Below are 23,640 nucleotides of genomic sequence, written 5' to 3'. Positions count from 1 at the left end.
AATTGAGCTTTAGTTTAGGGAGAGTTAGGCTCAGCTTGACCATGGCTAGTGCATCAGTCAGTATGAGCCCCTCCAGCAGCAGGGAGCTGGGGTGGCTCTGTGCCCTGGCCCAGCAGTGGCCATGTGCTGATGGGGCTGTAGGACAGGGGGGTGTCCCCACTTAGGGTGTGCAGCACATCACAATGTCCCTGTGAGCTTCAGAGCAATGCCAGCTGGCTCTGATAACATGCTGTTATTCTGCAGTGGTCAAAAAGCTGCAGGATATTTATATTGCTAGAAAATAAGCTCAGTAGAAAATAAATGGGGTAGTCTTATTTGCTGTACAGCAGGCACACAGGTGTCTGTTTGAGTGTATTGGGCTGAGATCAAACACCAACATCTCTTAAGTTACACACTAACAGACTGGTTCTGTTTTGAAGTTCATTGTTACATAGCTGATAACCCAGTAATGAAAAGTGCAGTTAATTAATAGTGTATTTAAGGGTAATATTTAATTTCCTGTAATATTTGCCAGGTTGTTTTTCATTCACATGGATGAAGAGTTATAAGCATTACAGAAATTATACCCATTTACACAACTCTCATTCTGCTTTCTCCAGTAATCCCTGCATGGTTTTGTTCATTATTTCCAATGTCTCTTGCTTCCAAACAATTCAGTCATTTCCTCAGGAATACAGAAACATGTGCTGTTCTCTGCTGTCTGCCTTAAACTGATATGAAACAGAGAAAGAGTTGTGTTAATGCTGTAGTTGTTTTTCCCTCTAAAAATTAGATGGGGAAAAGAACCTAAATGCCTTGAGTAACTGCCTTATTTAGATAGTGAAAGACAAACACTCCTGGCTGAATTTTATTTGGCAGTTACACTGCATTTGGGGGCAGGAGAGTTATTTAATCCTTGCTGCAGTGTAACAGCTCTGTGTTGGTTTTCACAGCATTATTTGGGCTCTACACCCAATTATCTTCACACCCACAAGGGCACTTGACTCTTTTTTGAAAACATGCAAACAAACAAAATAAAATCATGTTTGCATGTGCTCTTTCTTCCATTGGTTTAATGTTTTAGCCTAACTAAAGCATCTCCCTGATGCAGCGAGTGTCTGATTCTCTGCATGGCCAGCCTGTTGGATTCTGTAAAACGGGAGGATTGTGGCTGTGAAACCTCAGGAGTTCCTGAGCCAGCTCTAGCTGCACCAGGGTCAGAAAAGCTTTTGCCTGTGCCTGAAGTTGAGTGTGGTCGGTGCTTTGTCAGGGATCTCAGTTGCCTTTTCCCCAAGAGCCAGCATTGTACCTGCTGTGGCCATGTCCCCCTGGTAGCCCCAAACTGTCTGTGACCCCACAGAGCGTCTGTCATTCATTATGGCATTGCTGGAGTGTGGACCCACTGTGAATTTGCTCCAGGAGCTGCCGCGTGCTGTGAGTGTGCAGGGAAGCTGGAGGAGGAGAACCAGCAGAGGCTGGTGGGGATCCCTGTCCCGTGCCCTTGCTCAGGTGCAGCAGCTGCACGGGTGTTCCCCATGAGCCACAAACACAACAAATGCTCCTTTCCAGTCAGCAGCAGAAACTCACCTCGTTCAGCTCCAGGCCATGCTGAAGAGTTGTTTTGGTGACAGCGTGGCAAGTTGCTGCACAGCAAATGTTAAGTGTCTGTTTCCCTGTCTCCACTTGCAGCCAATGTTTTCTGTTGCACCGAGCTTAGCCACCAATGCGTCAGCTGCCTTCAACCCCTACCTGGGGCCCGTGTCCCCAGGCCTGGTCCCTGCTGAGATCCTGCCCACGGCCCCGATGCTGGTGACAGGGAACCCCGGCGTGCCAGTTCCTGCTGCCGCCGCCGCCGCCGCCCAGAAGCTGATGAGGACAGACAGGCTGGAGGTAGGAGCTGGGTGCTGTAACTTACTCTCACAAGTGCTATCATTTGTTACGTCTTCTAGGTGGGAAATACTTTCCTTGTGAAAGCAAATAATGCAGGTTTCACCTGGGCTGGTAATGTGGTATCTTTGTGATGGTAAGAACAAGGAGTGACTGAGTGATTGCACAGTAAGTTCAGGCTGCCATTCTACTTCTGACCCTCGCTTGCAGAAGGAAATTGGAATATTTAGGAATGATCATGGCAGCAGCAAGGGTGCCACGAAGCTGTTAGTGTGTGCCCAGAAGGCATTAGCAGGGTGGGGGTGCAACCCCTGAGCCCCAGGGAGGGGTGCAGAGCTGCAGGTGCTGGGTGCAGAAGACTCAGCCTCTCTGGCTCGGGGCAGACGGTGCCCACACTCCCCTGCTGGCCTCCCGCACCTGGCTTATCACCCTCGCTACAGCCCTGACAAGTGTCGGTGCTCTCGAGCTGCTGCTCTCCCTCACTCCCAATCTTTCTTATCTGAAAGGCCTGACAGTGTTTTCGGCACCTTATCTGTGCTGCAGCAGCGTGGGCGGGGAGCCAGGGACAGGCTGCCGGCTGCCGTGAGCTTGGGGCACAGCCCGTGGGCACAGCCTGAGAGCATGCAGCACAGCCTGAGAGCATGGAGCACAGCCTGAGAGCACAGCCTGAGAGCATGGAGCACAGCCTGAGAGCATGCAGCACAGCCTGAGAGCACAGCCTGAGAGCACGGAGCACAGCCTGAGAGCACAGCCTGAGAGCACAGCCTGAGAGCATGGAGCACAGCCTGAGAGCATGGAGCACAGCCTGAGAGCATGGAGCACAGCCTGAGAGCATGGAGCACAGCCTGAGAGCATGGAGCACAGCCTGAGAGCATGCAGCACAGCCTGAGAGCACAGCCTGAGAGCATGGAGCACAGCCTGAGAGCGTGGAGCACAGCCTGAGAGCACAGCCTGAGAGCATGGAGCACAGCCTGAGAGCATGGAGCACAGCCTGAGAGCACAGCCTGAGAGCATGGAGCACAGCCTGAGAGTGTGGAGCACAGCCTGAGAGCACAGCCTGAGAGCATGGAGCACAGCCTGAGAGCATGGAGCACAGCCTGAGAGCACAGCCTGAGAGCATGGAGCACAGCCTGAGAGCATGGAGCACAGCCTGAGAGTGTGGAGCACAGCCTGAGAGCACAGCCTGAGAGCATGGAGCACAGCCTGAGAGTGTGGAGCACAGCCTGAGAGCGTGGAGCACAGCCTGAGAGCACAGCCTGAGAGCACAGCCTGAGAACATAGATCATAACCTGAGAGCACAGCTTGAGAGCACAGCCTGAGAGCACAGCCTGAGAACATAGAGCTCAGCTCGTGGGCACAGCCTGAGAGCAGGTGCTTGGCAGCCCTGGCTGTGGTTAAAAGGCAGCGGAGGGGGAGGCTGAGCAGCCAGGCTGCCCTGCTGTCACCCTGGTGTGTGCTGCACACGGAGGGGTGAGGGCTCAAGGCCGCTGTCCCCTGCTGCTGGTCTCCCTTCTGGCAGTGGGTCTGCTCACTGAGCTCAGGGAGCACGCTGGGAGGAGCAAGAAGGATCTCTGTTTTATGCAGCCTGCTGTAACTCTGTTCTTTCTGCCTGTGCATCTGCACTTACAGGGATTAACTCTCCTTCCAAGGGAAATTAATTCCTTTTCCTTAGGTGCATCCCTGACTGTCGAGCTGCTGCTCAGAAGGGGCAAGCTGGGAGCAGTGTGGAGGGTCATCTGGCAGCCAGCATTTCCTGCTGCTGCTGTCACTATTCTGAGAGCTCACATCACCGCAGGTCACCCTCCTGTGGGATCACATCATTTCCCTTTTTAGAGATGTTTTCCCTGAGGGAAGCATTCCCCAAAGCACGCTCAGGTTGCAGGGAGGCAGCCGTGCTGAGCTCTGAGCTAGCACACAGGTGGTTGGTTGGAATCACCCAGGGATGTTTTTCCCTTGAGGACTCTGTTTAAAGATGGACACCTGCCAGAGGTGGATTAAAACCAAAATGCAATTAGGTAAATTCATAAATAAATCATAATGGATTTGGAAATGAGTGTGGAGAGGAGGAGGCCTGTGGAGGGAACCCTTTGGGTTGTGCTGCCAAGATCAGCTGCTGTGTTTGTGCTTCCAGCCCTGAAGTGCCCATGGATGGTCAGCATGGGACACGAGGCCTCAAAAGCATCCTGATCATAAGCAGGGTGTACCCATTGTCCCCAAGCACACAGGGAAGCAGGAGCACTCCTTTGTGTGCCCCTCCAGGGCAGCCCTGGTGCTGGCCACAGGCTGTGACCGCTGTGCACAGGGAGCTGATGTCATCTGGGACCTCAGCATGAGGATTTGTCCCTCTGGACGCTGCATTCTCTTGATGCTGCTGTTGAGAGAAGTGGTGCACTGCTGAGCCAAACTCCTTTGCGAGAGGGAGATGCTACAGTAGCGCTCTTAAGGACACAATACTGTTTTTCCCTTCTGCAAATTCAGTTTAAACAGTGAAACATGTAGGTGAGAACATAATTTATAAATGCTTTCCAGTACAGTGGTCATCTGATCTGGAGTATCCAAATTTAGTATCCAAACACTAAACAAGCATGTAATTTTTAGGAACAGCAAAATATTTGAATGTACTTTATAGGCCACAGAAATGCAGAATGGATTTTGGAGATTCTGCATCACCTGGCTATTACTTCCCAGAGGAGCCAGCAGTGTCTACCTGCTCTTCCAGGGAGCTGCTGCTGTGGCATTGCCATTTGTTATAGCATGATCAGAGCTTTATAAGGCTCCACTCACTCTCCCTTGGAATGAACTGTCCTGGAGAAAAATAACCACAATGATGTTAGCATCTAATCTCGGAGTATGATTGGTTCTGCTTAGCATTTTAAATATTTATTTTCAAGGGTGATATACTCTGTCAGGAATTAAGTCAGCAGGCGTTCTGGCATACAGACCCAGACTGTTCCCAGGCTGAAAGCTCTCAGTAAGCACACCTGGGGTTATCAGGGATGCAGGCAGACACCACAGCTCTGTTGGGCAGCACTGTGTCTCCTGAATTAATGTGAGTCTTGGTGAAGTGAGGTCGGGGACCAGTACTAGCAGGAGGATTGCTTTCATCTGGATTTCACACTGACAGCATACAGATGTTGGGTGTCCAGTGCTTTCAGCCACTCCTCTAAAGAATCTGCATCTCAGGATGGAAATGTCATGGCTTCAGGCTTTTCCACAGCTTTCCTCACACTCCTCCCCTGCAGGAAATATCTTGAACAAAGTGTGGTTCTTCAGTGAGATAGAAAAGAAGCAAGAAGGACAGGGAAGTGAGAGAAAAAGGAATTGCCTAACACTTTATCAAAAACAGCTGTTTCTGTTGGAATGCCATCATTTTCTATTAGAAGTGTTCCCAAGTCAGGAATGACCACAGCCAAGCTGCTCTTTCTTGCTTGGTTCTTACATGCCATGCTTTGCCAGAAGGAAGCAGCTTAGAAGTTCCTGGAGCTGGTCAGCTTGGGGCAATCAGGACTGTTGTGCTGGCTGGCATGTATCACTGCAGGGGACTGGACCAGGGAAGGGATCTGCCTGCAGGATTACCTGGCAGGCCAGTGGATCTTTTCCAGCCCAGGAATTTGCCTGAGCTGTTTCAGGCATGCTGCAGAATCTGTTCTGTGAGCCCTGAGCAAGAGGGCACGGGATGAGCAGGGGCCATGGAGGGGCTGGGGTGGCTCAGGTGCCAATACACACCTGGAGTCTGTCACCATGTGAAAAAAGCCCATGAACAGGGTTGTGCAGGAATGGCCCTGGACAAATGTTTTCAGACCTGACCTGGTCCTGGTCCTGCAGGGGGTCAGTTCATACCCATGGAGGATTTGCAGGTGGCAGTGGCAGTGGCACGAGGGTTAAACAGCAGCCAGAGGACTGGTGTGGAGGGAAACCAAACCACTGCCAAATCTGGGTTGTTGCAGGGATCAGAGCCAAGGTCCTTAAGGAAATACTTACGATGCAAGCTCACAGGCACCCACCTTGAACAGGAAATTCCATCTACTAAAGGGTTTTATATTTATGCAGACCCAGTTGCTTTTGTCCCTTTGTTTCCTATGGCCATTGGAAATCTGGAATGAAAAGTGTGTTTTGTCGGCAGTTTGGGGAGAACTGACCATGACAGGAGCCCACGTCAGTCTGTCAGACACAGGGTTGGCACAGGGTTGGCAGAGGGGGCCAGTGTTTGTCCCACTGGTGACACAGTCCGTGTCTGTGGTGCTGGGGTGGCCAGGGGTCTGTGTGGGCTCAGGGCTGGCTGGAGCCCACGGGGACACTGCAGGGGCTGTCACCCAAGCAGCTGCAGTGTCTGAGCCCTCAGCTCCATCTGGCTGCTGGCATGTGACAGCGAGAGCAGTGGTGGCTCCAGCTGTGGCCGCTGCTATTGCCCACCTCCCCAGGGTGATGGCTGGGCAGCACAGGGGCTGTGCCACCACCATGGGCTCGGCTTGCTCTCTCCTGGCAGGAGCCTGGATTGTGGGGGCACGTGGACACAGAGTGCCCACCCGGTGGGGCTCCCTGGGGGTGGCCACACACCGTCCACTCACCTTAAAGAGCACATGGAACACAGCCAGGTCACAGCAGGGCATGGCCCAGCACCTTGGGCTGCTTGGGTGGTGCCCAAGGGCAGCCATGGCACATTTCAGGAGACAGAAACAGCCCCCTGGGCAGCTAAATGGGAGCCAGAGTGACACCTGCTGTGTGCTTGGCTCGGGTCATGGTGGGTTTTCATGCTCTTTGACATCAGAAGTGGCTCTGGAGAAGCCAGTCTCTGCTGCCGTGTCCCTGAGCCCTCCATCCCACTGCAGTGCACCGCCTGGGCCAGGCCCCTTCCTCGTGGTGCTCTGGCAGATTTTCAGAAAGCTTATCTCTGCTCCAAGCCGTGCCTGCAGCACCCACCACCAAAAGTAAGTGGCTTTCTTTTCCTGGTGTCACAGGTATGTCGAGAGTACCAGCGTGGGAACTGCAACAGGGGAGAGAACGACTGCCGGTTCGCTCACCCCGCCGACAGCGCCATGATCGACACCAACGACAACACCGTCACCGTCTGCATGGATTACATCAAAGGGAGGTGCTCCCGGGAAAAGTGCAAATATTTTCACCCTCCTGCACACCTGCAAGCCAAGATCAAGGCTGCCCAGTACCAGGTTAACCAAGCTGCAGCTGCCCAAGCAGCAGCGACTGCAGCTGCCATGGTGAGTGCGGGAGCGCTTGTGGATGTAGACGTACATTGAGGAGAGGCAGTGGTGGATGTGTGTTTGTCCTTGCTGAGGAGGGTGCGTGTGCTTGGGTACCCCGGTCACTACGCGGTGCAATGAGCTTTCTCAGCATGTGGTGCCAGATCTGCTGTGAAGTAGTTCCAGACCGTTGAGGTGTTTGACTAATTTTGCCTGCTGATGTCCGGAGTTCCCGTGTGTACCTCTGTGCGTGCATACGTGTGTGCGTGTCTGTACGCGTGGGCTCCTCGTGTCTCTGGTTGGCCGTACATCTGTGTGTGGGCAGATGTGTATCTGTCCAGCTGCGCAGCTAGACAAATCCATGTTTAGTTTCTGTAAGTCCGTGTTTGTAGAGGTGTAGTTTGGAGTGGACTGACCGTGTTGCTGCTGTCCCCGTCCCGTGTCCCCGAGGGCTGGCGGTGGCTGTCCCGGGCGCTAGTGCAGGCCCGTAGCCGTAGCAGCCCGGCCTGGGCCCCGTGAGGAGCTGGTGTGCTGGCGAGGCGAGGGCAGCACCGGGGGGCTGTGGTGGCAGAGGGTCCCGCCTGTGCTGAGCCCGTGGGTGTGGGAAGCGGAGCACAGTGGGGGCGGCAGGGCCGGCGGGGCGAGGCGGCGGCCGCGGGCCCGGCGCGGGCGGGAGCCCGGCCGTGCTGGCCGTGAGCCCCGCGGCCCGCCCGGCCTGGGCACCCCCTGCTGCCCCGCTGCCCTGCCCGTCGGCCCGTGCATGCCTAGTCTTGTTACCGTTGTACACGGCATCCGGTGATTTGTTTTTATTTGTTTTTTCTCACCTCCCCAAATGCACTGCTGCCCCCATGACGCACCTCTGCTTGCTGTTTATGTTAATGCGCTTGACCCCACTGGCCATTGCCATCATGTGCTCGCTGCCTGCTAATTAAGACTCAGTCGGCTGTCAAATCACTGAAGCGACCCCTCGAGGCAACCTTTGACCTGGTACTATGACCTTTCACCTTTTAGCTTGGCATGTAGCTGTATCGTAGAGTCGAGTTTGGGGTTAATGTGTAGAAATGGAGCATCCCGGTTTCCCTCCCCGGCAAAGGGCGTGCGGGCGGCCGGGCCGGGCTGGGCGCCCTCCCTGCGGCCCCCGCCGCCCCGGACCCCGCCGGCCCCTTCCCGTCCCCTCCCCTGTCCCCTGTCCCCGTCCCTGTCCCTGTCCCCTCCCGGGTGCCGGCGCAGGGGCGTTGGCATGGCTTGGTGGCGCGGAGGCGGCCGGGGCCGGCATGCGGCACGCTCTGCATGCCCGGGCAGCGCTGGGGCCCGGGGACTGGGGTGTCACCGCGGCCCTGCCATCCACTCCAGACGGTGACTATTAACATGGCTTCTACGTGTGATCCTCATGGAGCTAGCAGTGCTGCTTCCCCGAGAGCCTGGCTCCTGGCCCACCCGAAGCTTTCCCTGGCGTGGCACTGATGCCGGTGCCCACAGCGGCTGTCCCGCCGGTCCCTGTGCCGCTGTAGTAGCAGGCAAACAGTGCTCCCTGGAAAGCTGTTCCCTCGCCTTTTATTTGGTAGTTCAGTCTGCTATGCCGCTTGCTTGCTCATGGAGAAACATGGTGCTGCCTGGTTATTTTGCCTTCTACTGATTTTTCTTTTTTCCTTTTTCTCTCTCCTTTTCTCCCCCCTCCTTCCCTCCCATCCTCCTCCACACCCCACCCCCGCTCCCTTTTTTTTTTTCTTTTTGTTACTGGACTTTATTTTTATCCCCATCCACCATTCAGGGAATTCCTCAAGCTGTACTTCCCCCTTTACCAAAGAGGCCTGCGCTTGAAAAAACCAATGGTGCCACCGCAGTCTTTAACACTGGTATCTTCCAATACCAGCAAGCTCTTGCCAACATGCAGTTACAGCAGCATACAGCCTTTCTCCCACCAGGTAAGTGCATCGCTGGCGCCTGTTCGGGGGCGGGAGCGGGCGGGTTTCTGGGAACAGCACATAGGAGGCAGCTGTTGGCTGCTGGTGCAGACGTGGTGTGTGCTGAGGCTGCTGGTGCCAGGCACAGGCAGCCCCTCCAGGCAGGGCACAGCAGTGCCCCTGCCCCTGGGCACAGGAGGGGCTGCCTGTGGGAGCGCTGGCTTCTCTCTGCTCCTCGCAGAAGCTGGGTGGGTGTTTTCCAGTCTAACACAAAATCAACATCGTGCTCTCTCGCCCCAAATCAGAATTTGAAATCTCCTCTCTCCTTCCTCTTTCCCTGGATTAACTGCTCTTCCTTCCACATCCCTCAGCTGTTGTGCTTGTGTCCCTGTAAGACCCCTTGGCCTTGGCAGTGGTGGCTCTGAGTCACACACACAAAGGGGTTTTTAAATGAGGTTTTAATGGGGTGCAGTGATCCCCGGCAGCGCAGGCAGTGTCACAGCTGGAGAAACACAAACCTACACGAGAAGTCGCATTTTGGGCCTCCACCACTGATGTCTCAGGGCTGGTCTTGGAATGAGTAAAGCCAAGTGTTTGTTCTCAGCCAAGAGTCCTGGTGTAATTGGTGAAGAGTTGAAGCCTGTACTATGGACCAAGCAGAAATCCTTTTGCAGGAGTAGTGATGGGGCATGAAGTTGGAATATGTGCTTTGGTTCTGCCGATGGCACTGCATGAGAAATGATCTCCAGTATGTCCTGGGAGCTTCTGCCCTTAGGTACACAGCTGAGGTAGTTTGTTACACCTGAAGCCACACTAAAGAAGCACCATCTTTCCAGGAGGTGTGCAGAGCTGATAGATCTTTACTCAAAAATGGGATAGAGTCTGTGAGGACAGCCCTTCATAATGCAGACTGGGAAGGGGAAGAAATACAGCTAATCAGTCTCTACCCAGAAATTGAAAGGATTTTACCCTGAGCATCTTCAGCAAGTATGTTCCCAGGAGATCAGTACAGTACCCTTTACTGTTGTCTTGATCTGGCATGCAGCCAAGTTGTGTACTTTAAATGGCACAAAAATCAGTTTCTTGATCTAGTGCATTTTAATAATGCAAAAATGCATTACAGCCACTGAAATGTATCAGTAAAGTTGCAAAGCTTGTTCAAGTCAATAGCAAGATGGGCTGGGTAAGCTGCAGGTCAGATCCCTAGCCCACATATTAAAATCAATATAAAAATGCATATGCAGGCATAGACTCATAGAACCCCTGAATGGTTTGGGTTGGGAAGGGCCTTTAAAACCACCTCATTGCAAACTCCCTGCCATGGGGGGACACTTTGTAATAGACCAGGTTGCTCAGAGCCCCATCCAGATAGACTCAGAATCCTTCCTATGAATGCTAAACAATTCACAGATCTCTTTTGGCACAGCATAACCAATGGAGTCTGTAAACTGCAGTTTTCTGTCTTCCATGAAAGCAGCAAGGGTCTGGATAGTTTCTGGAAATGCTGGAGCTGCCTTTGTACTTCCCCTTGGAACCCAGGAGCTGGGGTTGTGGTTTGTGTGTGCCAGACCCCATTTGCACCTCGTCATAGACTGGGGTCTTTCCCATTGGCTCTTGACACACCTTGCCTCAGCTCTTCCTCCAACAGATCCACACTGAAACCTCCAGGAGCTTGGCAGTGGTTCTTGAGCCTCACTAGACCTTTCCTGACCACTGGAGTTTAGTGTATGTTACACAATAAAAGTAGGGGAGATTTTAGCCTGAGCTATTATGAATTCTCTCTTTATATTTTTCAGATAGCTGCAATTTGAGCTTTCCAGTAGTCCAGTACTTTCCAAAAAGTTTGAAAAATGTCTTTGGCACCTTGCCCTTTTTAGTTTTTCCTGCTTCAAATGAGCCAGGATCAGTTCCTGTTTGGGCACAGTCACGCGGACACAGAGTTTCTCCATCTGTCCCTGCGAAGCCACGGAGAGCACAGAGCATGGGTGCCCCCAGCTCCACGGCCACGGAGCAGGGCCAGGGCAGCTCAGAGGGATCTGAATTAAAGTGACATTTTTCAGGTTCAGACAGCCAAGGTGTAAGTGCTCATTTGTGTTCCTGGTTGCTCCAGGCAGAGCGTGCAAGAGGGCCGGAGGGCAGGGCGCTGCAGAACCTACGCAGGGTGGGTGTGCCCTGGGCAGGACCCTCCCCTCTGCAGGGCACTTCACTTTTCATGTTCTCCCACTGGTACTGCAGAAAACCTCAGATACCTCCTCTGAATTGTAAGGCATTGTTCTGGCTGGCTGTGTGCCAGGGATGTGAAGCACATCCAGGGAACATCCATGCCTGGGACTGGACACTGCACTCCAGCATGCTTTAAGTGATTAAATGTTCTTCAGACATTCATATCACCTCTCTCAACTAAAGCTGCCTCTGTGCACAGCTCCCCTCTTGAGGTGTCCCCGAAACCGTGGCTGCTGGAAGCTGTCCCCAGAATGAGAGGGGAGTCGAGGGGTGTTGCAAGGAAGAACCAGGAACATTTGTGCTGTTGAGAAAGGGCAGTTAGTATGCTGAATCAGGAGGCTCTGCATGCCTGGGTTTGTCACTGGGTCCCGGCTGCCAGCTGGGGACACCTCGGCAGATGTGGGTGACCCTCCCACTGTGTATGTGCAGAGCTCCAGGTCCTCAGACCTTCACCTGCTCCATGTCCTGCAGCGACTGGGGCTGGCTGCAGTGCTCCTGGGGCAGCTGGGTGACATCCTGCCCGGTGCCTGGGACCATGCTGTGCCTCAGCTCCCTTCTCCTCAGGAGTGTGGGTGCAGCTGCCATGCCCCAGGTGTGTCCCCAGACTGGCCTTGAGAAGCGAGATCCTGCAGAGCAAGGGCTCAGGTTGGCAGGATGCTCCCAGGAGTTGGGTGGTGCAGCTGCAAGGGGCAGGATTGCAGCTGGCAGCTGAACCCCAGAGCCAGTGAGGAAAGGCTGCAGCTGCCTCTGCGTCCTGTAAACCCATTGTGTATTTCTTCAATTACTGCAGCTTCAGCACCAGAGACTCCCTTGCTCCTGGCTGGGACTCAGTGCCCAGAGGCTTTCCTAAAGGGACTTTCCTTCCTGGGGCTGCTGGGCCTGTACAAAACCACTGCTCTCCCCCAAAACATTGGGGAGGGAAAGGTCACACACCACTGCTCACCTCCACGGAGTGCTTGTGCTGTCTGGAGTGTTGTTTTTAATCAGGCATAAGTAGATTGGGCAGAAGAAATAGACTGACGGCAATAATACAAGGGAGAAAAGAGAAAAAAATCATTAAAACAACAGTAAACCCAGAATCTTTATAGAAATAGCTTTATTGTGTTGCAGAAATAATCTGGTTATGAAGTTTTGGTCAGTTAAGTCAGAACATCCTCAAATTAAAATTCTGCCTTGTGCCGAACAGCCAGGGAACATTGAAAGTGCACATTCATTATTCATGTGTTCTCATTAGTCAGTCAAAGCTTCTGAAGTCAAGCTGAATATTAGGATCATAGCAAAAATTATTTTTATTACTGGTAAGAGGGTCATAAAGCATAATATCTGTGTTTGGGCGTTATGCCACCCCAGCAAGCATTCTACTTTCTGCCTCGTGTTCGTTTGCTTTAATTCCCTTTCAAAACTGTGTGCACTGGTCATAATGTTAATGATGATCATTCAGACTGAAATTTGGAGCTTTTCACTGAAAAGTGTTAGAGGGATGTTTCAGAGTGCTTCTAACACCCAGCCCTTGTGTAGCAATGGGTGTTATTATTACTGGTGCATGGGGTGATGGACCATTGCAGGGTGCACAGCCATGTGCAGGGGGCACTTCTGCAGAGCCACAGCTCAGAGCTTGTGCTCTGAAACCCCATTAATGCCGCTGAGAGCCCACAAGAGGGACCAAGAAAGACGTTCTGCTTACTGTTTGTACTTTTTAGCAAATTCTGCTCCATTTTTTAATCTTGCAGGTGATTCCCTTGGCTTCAGCCGTGATTTGTGCCAGGGGAGGTCAGGACAGGCGCCCTTCCTTTTACCCTTTCTTTGCCAGTGTCCTCAGTCTCTTCCTTGACACAGAGGAGTAATTAGGGAACGTGATGATACCCTTGCCTTTGTTGCCTTACAGATACAGCAGTGACAGAGGATAACCTTGGCCCCAGCAGTAATTAAACTGGCCTGACTTCTTCCCTGCATAGTTAAATGCTCCTGAGGCTGTGCATCCCCTCCAGCGCTGGGCACAGCTGGAGCCATTTCCTGTCCCCAGACCAGTCCTGGGATGTCACAGAGGCTGCCTTGCCTGGCTGCCTCTGGCAGTCTGCTAGGATATGTTTCCATTTCCACTGCAATCTCATTCCCAGATTTCAGAGTTTATTTCCGTTTCTGCTGTGTCACTCATCATTGACAGTATTAATAAATGTTTTTTGTTAAATTAAAAAGTAAATAATCTATTAAAAATGGATATTCTGGAAGATCAGTATATGTTTATCATCTTGGAAGCAGAAATAAAAGATTGTGAGATCAGTCTGGTAGGAGGCATTTTGCTGTGTGGCTTAAAGAGAATTGCCAGTTTGGTGATACTTAAAAATGATGCCAGAATGATCCTAAAAACGCTTTCCTGCTCTGGCTCTGGTTGCAGGGCAGAACTCTCCAGGTGTGTGGTCTGAAAGGAGTTGGGGTTGTGAGCCCAGGCATCAGCAGCTTAAGATTCATCCTACAGTGTAGAACAGAAGACCGAGCAGGGGTTGTTAGGTGTCACTGGGAGCTGCACAAGGCACAGGGACCATTCAGCCACTGCTCTGGGCCACGAGAGGAGAGGGAGAGGGAGAGGGAGAGGGAGAGGGAGAGGGAGAGGGAGAGGGAGAGGGAGAGGGAGAGGGAGAGGGAGAGGGAGAGGGAGAGGGAGAGGCTCTTGTCACCTCTGACTGTCCATCTGCCTGGATGGCTCCAACAAGGACTTCAGGGCCTGGTCCCTGCACTGGGGACCGCAAGCACCAGGCAGGGTGAGTTTGAAGCATCTCTTTTGATCTGAGAAGAGCAGGGAAAAGACCATGACAAGGCTTGTGTCCAAAGGCAGGAAGGTTTCAGGAGCTGTGAGTCAGAGCTGAGGAAGGCTTTCCTGGCCGTGCAGGGGCCAGCAGGGTCCCAGCACAGCTCCACCCGCTGCCTGTCCCCGAGGCTGCCTGTCCCCGAGGCCTCGTTCTAACGGATCACTGTGCTATTGTGTGGTTTGATTGTGCTGACAGTTACATGCCACTGTGCCCGTAATAACAATTTTTCTTCTTTGTTCAATGAAATTTCTAATTACACGTGTGATGGGTTGTTTTAATTCTTTTCCCTTTCCAAATCCACCTTCCTGTTGCAATGCATGATGAGCAGGCTCAATATTGTGCATGACACCCGCTACAAGTGTTGGTAGGTGCCAGCTTTGTTTCTTGATTATCTTAAACCTGTGGTGCAGCTCACAGACCCTCAAAATCCACTGCTAGATTTAACGTACAGTCCTCGTGCCAGTCCATCTCCCCGAGCCTCCTGCACTAACACCTGTCAATTAAATGTGATTGTTTTATTTAATTGACATGGACACGTAGACGTTAATTTTGTACAACAGTTCTTAATTGCACATTGTTCCTTGGTGGATTTTGACTGGACTATGAGTTCCAGTGTTTAGAAACTATCTTGTGTTAACTAAAGACTGTGTCTAACCATAGCCACGTAGCTGTATTCTGTCCTTCTACAAGATTAATTTCTGTTAGCAGTTAATATTCGGGTTGAATTTCTAAAGGACAAAAATTTGTAAATGTAAGGGCATTGAAAAAACTCTCCTGTTGTTTTTCATATTGAAATGGTTAAGCTTGTTTGTGTCGATTTTCTTGATTTGATAGTAACAAGCATTTTCCCCTTTTTTTTCTCTTCCGTCTCCCTCCCCTCCCTCCTGGAATGCTGTCCTGCTTTGCACTGTGGTTGCATGTCACGCGCTGGCAATGATGTCTCGGGCTTTCTGCTGTGGTAAACCATGCTCAATGACCCTCCCACGTGTCGCTCTGGTCCCATACTGCTACACTCTTCTGTATGTTTGCTTATTTGATTTTCCTTCCGAAAGTTCCCATGGTGCACGGTGCTACGCCAGCCACTGTGTCTGCAGCAACAACATCTGCCACAAGTGTTCCCTTCGCTGCAACAGCCACAGCCAACCAGGTTTGCTAATTTACAGCTTTGTTCCTTACAGACAACTCGAAATCGGTGCTTTAATGAGCATGGGGGTTTGGATCTGACCTCTTGTTGGCCTACACATTCTCTCAGAGAGCTGCAGCACAGCTTAATCAGCCCTTAGCTGTGCTCCAAAGGTGCTGCAGTTCCATTTCTGATGCTAAAAATAATTGACAATAGAGTTTCTGGCTCAGTCTTGACGTTTATGGGCCATGCTGCTTATTTCTGTTCTCAGGGTTGCAAAGAGCAAGGGATAATACACAAACGTATGATTTATTTCCGTTTCTGTGGAGCCAACAGCTCCTTTCAGTGCAGAACCCAGGGAAAGCCAGGGGAGTCTTTGTGCAGAGGGGCTGCAGGTTCTTACAGTCTGAGTTTAGCAGTCCAAACATGTTCTGACTCTCCTCTTCCAAGTGTAAAACAAAACCCTGTGAGCATGGGCTACACAGAAAGGCTTCCTTGAAGCCTTTTTTGCAGCCTTGTGATTCTCCTTGGAATGGCCCATTGCTTTGAACAGAGCTCAGATAAGAAAATGCCCATTAAAGTCTGGGTTTATTTCTCAATAGGCACCCCAGTCATTGCCGTGTTTGGATGTATTTCAGGAATATGAGAGTAAAGCTTTACCACGTAAGTGATTAGAAGTCCTGCCAGGAAAGCCAGAACCAATGCTCTAAAGATGAGTCCCTGGGCCAGAGGAGCGGCTGGAGCTGCACCTGAGCACAGGACGCTGTCAGAAAAGCAGATTTCTGTACAACACCTGGCTGAAACAATAAAAACGTTTTAAAGAGCCTCATGTTCCTCTTCTAAAAGCTAATTATTTTTTGAGGTTTGCTGGGCAGTTAGTTGTCCATGCCAGGAAGCTGTCGGTCCTGGTCTGACATACAGCTCGGATGACATGTGCGCCCCTTAGAAAAGGGAGCTCCAGGTTCTCCTCAGCGTTGTGCAGGTGTGCTCCTGTGCAGGTAAATGGCAATGTTAAGGCAGGCTTACCTGATGCACTCGGCTCCTGGCTCAGGACAGGTGGCTCCTCAGGACACCCAGAGCTGCAGAGTGAGCCCGAGGGCCTTTGGCTTCAAGCCTTTGGCTTCAAGCACCTTTACCTGTTGAGCACTACCATTTTGTGCTGCCCCAGCTGTACATCCCTCGTTAACTTGTCTGCTTCCTCATCTCTCAAAAATACAATTCCCAAATGGCATCATTGCAGTGACACCTAGGCATGCACATCCCAAGCCTCCAGAGGGACCTGGATATTGTAGAATGCCAAAACCAGCCCAGGTTAGTCTGCTCAGCAGCTGGCATGTTCTTGTCTTGAGAAATGTTTGCTGAATGAACAGCTCACTCGGGGCTTTAAACTTGGCCTAAGAATTTGTGGTTTGAAAGGCTAGTTCATAGATGGGCTACCTCTGCATATGTGCCACCTCAGCAAGCAACCTCCTGTATGCCCAAAGTCTCTTAATATTGTAGTTTGTTGTACCAGACAGTCACTTTCAGTGTGTCTCTGTATCCTGTGCATGTCCTGAGGGTTATGAGAACAAGACAAGCCACAGAAAAGTAATCATTTTTAAATCCTCTACTAGTAACCATGCACTTCCCAGGGAGATCACAGGGAAAACCTTCTGCTGTAGAATCTGGTCATTTCATGCCTTTCCTCCCCAGAGCCTCATAACACCCTTAGTGCAGTTCTGCAGCCAAACCTCCATATATACATATATGCCCATATATGTATATACCATGTGAGCAATGCTGAAGGTATTTAATGCCACCCAATGCCGTGTGCCTGCATGCCAAAGGCTAAAGATGTGGCCCTTCATCTGCCCGGGCTGGTGTGGAAGGTCCTTGGTCTGTTCGACAGCACTGCCCCTGATGCTGCTCCAGTCGGGTGCCACAGCCTGTCCTGCAGCAGCAGGAAAACATGGTATGAGAAGCTTCATTCTGCTCCGAGCCCATTTCTGTGGAGTTGGCAATGCTGTGATGTGTGAGCTGCCAGGGGAGGAGAGGGCACACAGGTGGAGAAGCAGCAGCAGGACCTGCCAATGAGTTAGCTGAGAAGAAACCCCCCGTTCTCTTTACTGGGCAGATTCACAGGCCAGCCTTGGTGCCCATCAGGAAAAAGGGTCTTTCCAAGTGCCACAGCCATTTGGGATCGTGCAAATCCACGTTGTGTCCTAGGCCCCAGCACAGTTCCCTGTGCCTGGGCACGTCTGCTCCCCTGGGCGCTGCGGGGCTGCGGTGCCGCCGTGACCCACGGCCAGGGCGCAGTGTCACCTGTCAGTGGCACTGCTGGCACTTGGCTCCGTGTAATCCTGGTTTGGTAAACGGCAAACTGAGCAGATTGGCCCTTGAGGGGAGCCACGTGCTCAGTGCTGTTTGTGCAGCCGAGCCCTTTGGGGGTTGTTTCCCTGCTTGGAGAGGTTTTGCTTGCCGGCTGCTCCGCGCGGTGCCGCGGCTGCTGCGGGAAGGGCAGAGCTCTTCTCAGCCGGGCATTTCCACCAGCCATGAACATCAAGCTCAGGGCATCGTAGGCTTGGCATTCAAACCCCAGGACAGTGACAGCAGTGAACACTTCACAAAGTCACACTGAAACGAGGCCGCTGTAGAATTCATCATCTGAGACACTGAAAGCACAGGATTTTGTGTAGGCCAACAAAAAGGGCTATTTTCAATTACTGCACTGCATGACTTGTAGATGTTAACTTCTCCTATTTCCTGAACAACCAGTAATACTTATTTATATTTGTCCAGTAGTACTTAACCCAGTGTTTTTCAGTTAAAAGTTGCTATTGTAGCACTTCAGTTGACTTTAACTTATAGTTACGATATATAAAGTCCACCAGCTCACAGCTGATCCTCCCTTTCCCAAACTGATGTTCTGTAGCAAATGCTGTGCCTCTGGGTGGACTCCTTGCACCTGTCACTCACTGTTTACATTTCTTACCTGTAGATACCCATAATATCTGCCGAACATCTGACTAGCCACAAGTATGTTACACAGATGTAGACATTTGGTCATCAAACAGTAAGTTCCCAATGTGTTGTTGCTGTATTTTTTCTTCCTCTTATGTGTGCAATTGGTTGCTGTAAGGGACAGAATGTTTTTATCTTCTTTCTAATAAAACCAGTAAGCTCTGGGGTGGAGGCTCTGACCCCCCTGAGGGGCCATTCCTCTCCAAGGGGTGATCCCACGGGTACCAGTGGCCACATCATGTGTTAGTTTGTACGTGCCCACCCAGCAGAACCAGGGTTCACGGAGGTTTATGCTCTATCTGCGGTGGCCTCAGCACTGACCTGAGCTGAGGGCAGACTTGGGGGGAAGATGATTCCATCGGGTTCTCTTCAGAAAGAAGGGCTTTTAAATCTCAAAATTTGGAACCCCAGCATTTCCTGGGTTTGGAAAAGCATAATTCTCCTGTTGTGAGATTCCCCTCCCACAGCCATCCCGTCCCAGGATGGCTCCACGTTCGTGTTACCTTCCTCTCTCCTGTGCTCCTTTTCTGCCATGTTTTTATTGAATTCCTTGACCATAATGGAATTATTTCTGAGGGTGAGGATTGATGCATTGGCCACAATGGGTTTGTAATCACGGCTGCTCCTTTCAGCTGATCATAAACATTGTTAAACTGCTGGAGTGGTGCAGGGAGGGTGGATGGAATGCCTTGAGTGGGATGGGACCGTTCTGCTGCCGGAGGGCTCCTGCAGGGACACGGCCCTCGTGTGTGGAGCTGGGGCTGGTGTGTCTGGCCTGGAGTCCTGGCTGCGCCGAGAACACTTTGTGCTTTTCCCTTCCCAGATGGTATCGGCGGCGAAGAGGCCGGATTTGGGTGGGAAGAGGCCGAGCTCTTTAGCCATAGTGTATGTAAATACTGTCCAGCAGCACTGGGAACCCCTCAGCAGTGACATCACACATTGCATGTTAACGAGACGAAGCGAGACCGTGGGACTCCACTGCACACTGTTGCCTATCTACTTTGTACATTGAATTGATATTTGTGCTGAGGTGATTTACTGTCCGGGCCCGCAGCATCGTCCGCCTTTCCCCGCGCTGCCCGGGCGGAGCTGGGGGCCGCGGCCCCAGGGACCGCCCGGAAAGACCGACGATGCTGTAACCAGACATCTATTATGTATTGGTACGTCTGTAGACCAAGATATAATTTTTTAAAGTAAGTTTATTTCTTTCAAGGTTTACAAATAACAAAGGTGCACCTTGTATTTAAAATTGCCATTATAGACGAGAGCGTGCATGCACAGTAATTTTTTGTTTAAAAGTAATATTTTTAATGTAATAGATTGTAAGAAATGAAAAGAGAGGAATCTGACAGAGATGAATGTGCCAAGCAAAACCACAACTGTGTATATTTTAAAGCACATCAATGGCTTTAAGTACCACGTTGTTAAGGATTCTCATGAAGTGCCATAGACTGTACATCCATCAGAGTATTATTTCCACAGTGTTATTTTCAGAACCACGTTTTCACTGACTTGATGAGTACTGATCAGTCAAAGGGCACCATTCTGTTTCAAACCAAAGCTGTCTCAGAAATGGCCAATTGCTCCTCACAGGCAGTGGGCAGCACCAGAGAGATGCTCCAGCTGTGCGTAACCCTTATGGACAATATTATCTATAAACTCTCCCAAGGCGTTGTATGTCATATTTATGCATAGTTACTGTATAAGGTGATCTGCAAAGGGAAAAGCCATTTCTGAGACACAGTAACAAATGTTTGAGGAACTTCTTTTGCTCTATTTATAGCCTCTGTCTCGAGTCACAAGGACTATAAATGTTTTGCAGAGATGGGTTTCACTTTAATTCATCAAGTCCCGCGTCCGCGGCGACTCTAAACAAAGACGCAGAAGCACTGACAGCAGATGCATGACAAACCAAAATAGGACAAATGAGACGTTAATTAGTGTAGAAATTGGGTGGGTTAATACTCGGGTGAGTTTTATATGTGATTTTTTTTTTGTTCAGATTAACTGCTTATAGCCTTAGAAAGCCTTTACAAAATAAAAACAAACAAATAGATGTGCATTCAAGTTCTAAGAATGGATTCATCCAAAGGAATTCCTTTTTGTGGTTTGGATGTTGCAGCCAGTAAAGGATATTTTTGCTCTGTTCAGCCAGGGGCTGCCTGGGGCCAGGCCCCGGGTGGGCAGGGAGGGAGAGGCGCGGGTTCGGTTCTAGAACTCGCCATACTCCGAGTTTACTGCGAGTTTTTATGCTTGAGAGAGATGCTTTATAGATAAGAATGATGTGTTGATTTTCCTGATTGTACTGTACATCTATTAAAGCCTTAGATTATTACATTACGGGTTAAAACCCATACCAATGTAATTTCAATCGTGTTAAGAAAGTATAGGTGACTTCACATGTTATTGTAGTGACTTACCATAGAGAATTTACTTATTTTTTTCTTGTTAAAAGTGTAGTTTTTATTTCTTACATTTATTAGCTCGTTTTCATTTTCTATTACCAGTTGATACCATTTCAGTTCATAGAATTTTGTTTTATTAGAGTTTACTGATGACTTTTTCAAAATACAAAAAAAAAAAAAGTAGTTTTCTTCATAACATACTCAGTTTGGAATCTATATGTAGTGTCTTATGAGTATTCGTATTATTGTTAACGAAATGATTTCTATTTTACTGATCTAATACGACAATGTAAGAATGTCAGTCATTGTTAGTTCTTGTCTAGTTTTCATTCAAAGAACAAAGATCTTTTATATGGATATCTATAATTATATAATCATTGCTAAGTAAGATGTTAAGTTGTTGCTATAGCAACAATCCTGGCAGACAATTGAGTAATATTTTGATGATTTATTTTGTTTGTAATTAGTTATTATGAGAAAAAAAAATCTAGTTCCTAGATATTAGAATAAAATTTATTTTCTACTGTATCCATTTCAAATGTTAAAATATTGTTTAAATATTTTTTGAAATCCCTGAATATCAGGCCTTGTTATAAATAAGCTGCATAATCAATAGATCAAGGGACTTTTTGTTGATAATCCAAATACTCAAAGTTTACGTAACAAGAATTCTAGTGTGTGTGTGCAAACTCTTGAGGGTTGATTATGCTGCAGTTGGGACGTCGAGAGCGAAGGTTGACTTTTTGCACTTCTGTATATAGTCAAAAAAGAGAGAAACCTGTATAATAGTAAGATCTTATTTTGAATAAAAATGTCTATAATTACAAGGAGTTTTGTTAAGGCTAAATAAAATGACAGGCTGAACAAAATTGCTTGCAAAAGTGGCACAGAGTTAGCACTCCATCCCCCTTCCAAAAAGTTGCTTTGCTTTATGTGGACAGCTTGTAGTTTGCCAGGATTTTTTCAGCTGGAAAGATCTGCCATCCTTCCGAGATCTCATGACTGACAGAAGCTCCACTGGGTCAAATCTGCCTGAAAATCATTAAGAAAGAAAAAAAAGGAAAAAAAAAAAAAAAGAAAAAAAAAAGCAGGTACTTCAGCCCATCCAGGGAATCATGGCTCAGATATTCCGTACATTATTCAAAATCTACTGCATGTTTAAAGTATCAAAATATATTAAAGATATATGCTATTCAAACCAGTTTCTGACAATTTCAGTGGTTTCTTGTTCACAAAAAAAGATTCTTCAAAACAAATACTGACATTCACAGAGTTCAACCATGGACAGGCAAACGGAACAGCACCCGTAGCTGTAGGGTAGGGGATTGTTTTCTCGCTGTAGTGGTCCTGTTCTTTTAGCAGGTGAGGAACAACCTGGGAGATCTTCCCTTTTCATGGAAGCCTTGCAGGAGCCTGGTCATCCTGTGCGTGCCAAAGCTGGGAGCAGGCGTGGGGCTGGGAGCTGACACCAATCAGTGATTAATTACCTAACGAGCTGCGCTCTGCAGCCCCCGGGCCATCTGCTGGAAGGACGGGCGCGCTTGGGTTTGCTCTTACGTAACCACAGACTTACTTTGCTTGTAGTTGCTCCAGTTACGTACTCTGTCCTGGGCTGCAATTTGGGTTTATGCTTATTTTATTATTACTGCTATAGTTGACCTTGCTGTATGGAAAAAATAAAGTGAAATTGCCCTAATAAAAGTTCTCTTTCTTAATTATCTTTTCCTCTACCAGGTTAAAAGCGGCTCCGCTGCATTAGGTAGGCTCGAACATGTCTGAGCACTTGTGGGATTGCCCACAATTTATTTTATTTGGTACTGGGGCTTTTCTGTGCCAGCACGTTCCATCCACAGGAATGGATGTGTATTAAAATGCCACCTGTTAAGGATATTCCTGTTAGATCCTGGGGGTAAACACAAAGCACCGGGATCTCTGGATCAGCCCCTGCTGTCGTTACCCTCCTGTGACACCACCTCTGAGATTCAGGGACACATTCCCCACAGGGAGGGCCACAGGGAATGAGGGGAGTGGGGAATGGGGGCACAGGGAGCCGGATCCTCAGGGAACTGCAGAACAGGGAGCTGGGGGTGCAGGGAATTCAGAGTGAAGGCAGTGAGTGGGGCATGGAACTGGGGGGGCAAGGAGTGGGGAGCAGAAACCGGGATGTGCAGGGAATGGGGGCACAGGGAATAAAGGGAACTGGGAAGGGAGGTGAGGGAATGGGGCCGCCGGGATGGGGTGCAGCCAGGCAGCGGCTGACATTAGAGGGAGCTCTGTTGCCACGTGTTGCAGTTCCTCTGTCGGTTTCCCACAAATCACTGATAATCAAAATTTTTGATCACAACATCACAACTTTAACTGATTGAAGGAAACAGCTCAGGGCAGTTGCTTTCCAGGGGGATCCGGGTGTCTCCTGTGACCCCCAGCACGAACTGGCCTTTCCCAGACAGGTCTATTGGCCCCGTTTCTCAGCTCAGCACACCTGGACACCCCATTCCTGCCGGCCAAGTCCCCTGCACTCCCTTTGTCCCGTGCTCAGGATGGCACCAGCATTTCATTTATCCCCACATTTAGCTGCCAAGGGAAAACAGCATGTCGAGCAGTACCAGTGTTCAGAACAGGCCCAAAGAACCCAGCTCGGTTTTCCTCCGTAACTTGGGCAGTGCCTGCGGTGGCTCCCGGGTCCGTGCCGGGGCTCCCCCAGCCCCTCGGGCCGGGGCTGTCCTGCAGCTCTGCGGGCTCAGGCGAGGGAGGGGGCGCGGAGCAGCAGCCCTGCCCCGGGGCTGTCACTGCAGCGAGGATTCAGCAGCTCGGCTGCCGAGCAGAGCCACGAGAAGGAGCTGCTGCCAAAGCGGCTCGGGAAGCTGCGGCTGTGGCACCTCGCTGGCCAGGGCCCGGACAATGACAACCACGGGAGCAGCAATGACAACTGTATCAGTTCTGAAAAGCAAAACAATAGAATTTTGTTCCAAGGATCTCCTGTGTCTGCAGCTGGGAGGCTCTTCTGAACTGGGAGAGGATTCTGGGCCTTCAGGGAGGGAGGAACAGGAACCTAGGGAAGAGTTCGAATCACCTCTGCTCCCTGGGCAGGAAAAATGGTTGCAGGAAGAAGGA

The 23,640-nt window shown here is 50.2% G+C and overlaps 1 protein-coding gene across 13 annotated transcripts in view; it reads left to right on the top strand.

Moving 5' to 3' along the window:
* MBNL1 (muscleblind like splicing regulator 1) overlaps window positions 1–22,221 on the top strand; it is a 66,157-nt gene extending 43,936 nt beyond the window's left edge. For 6 of the 13 annotated variants that reach the window (XM_084212339.1, XM_084212336.1, XM_084212338.1 and 3 more), the window contains 8 exons: window positions 1,669–1,869; window positions 6,825–7,082; window positions 7,998–8,051; window positions 8,836–8,989; window positions 14,327–14,362; window positions 15,051–15,145; window positions 18,099–18,173; window positions 18,945–22,221. In XM_084212339.1, the coding sequence (XP_084068465.1) occupies window positions 1,669–1,869; window positions 6,825–7,082; window positions 7,998–8,051; window positions 8,836–8,989; window positions 14,327–14,362; window positions 15,051–15,145; window positions 18,099–18,155 (855 nt within the window). In that variant the 3' untranslated portion in view covers window positions 18,156–18,173; window positions 18,945–22,221. Of the gene's footprint in view, window positions 1–1,668; window positions 1,870–6,824; window positions 7,083–7,997; window positions 8,052–8,835; window positions 8,990–14,326; window positions 14,363–15,050; window positions 15,146–15,759; window positions 16,916–18,098; window positions 18,174–18,944 lie in introns of those variants that run through there. The other 7 variants (XM_084212343.1, XM_084212342.1, XM_084212341.1 and 4 more) reach the window with 7 other exon arrangements.
* Window positions 22,222–23,640: the final 1,419 nt, after the last annotated feature.

This window comes from Fringilla coelebs, assembly GCF_963513975.1.
Source record: "Fringilla coelebs genome assembly, chromosome: 10".
NCBI lineage: Eukaryota > Metazoa > Chordata > Aves > Passeriformes > Fringillidae > Fringilla > Fringilla coelebs.
Note: the sequence above shows the minus strand (reverse complement) of the source record. Positions and strands in the feature narration are given on the sequence as shown.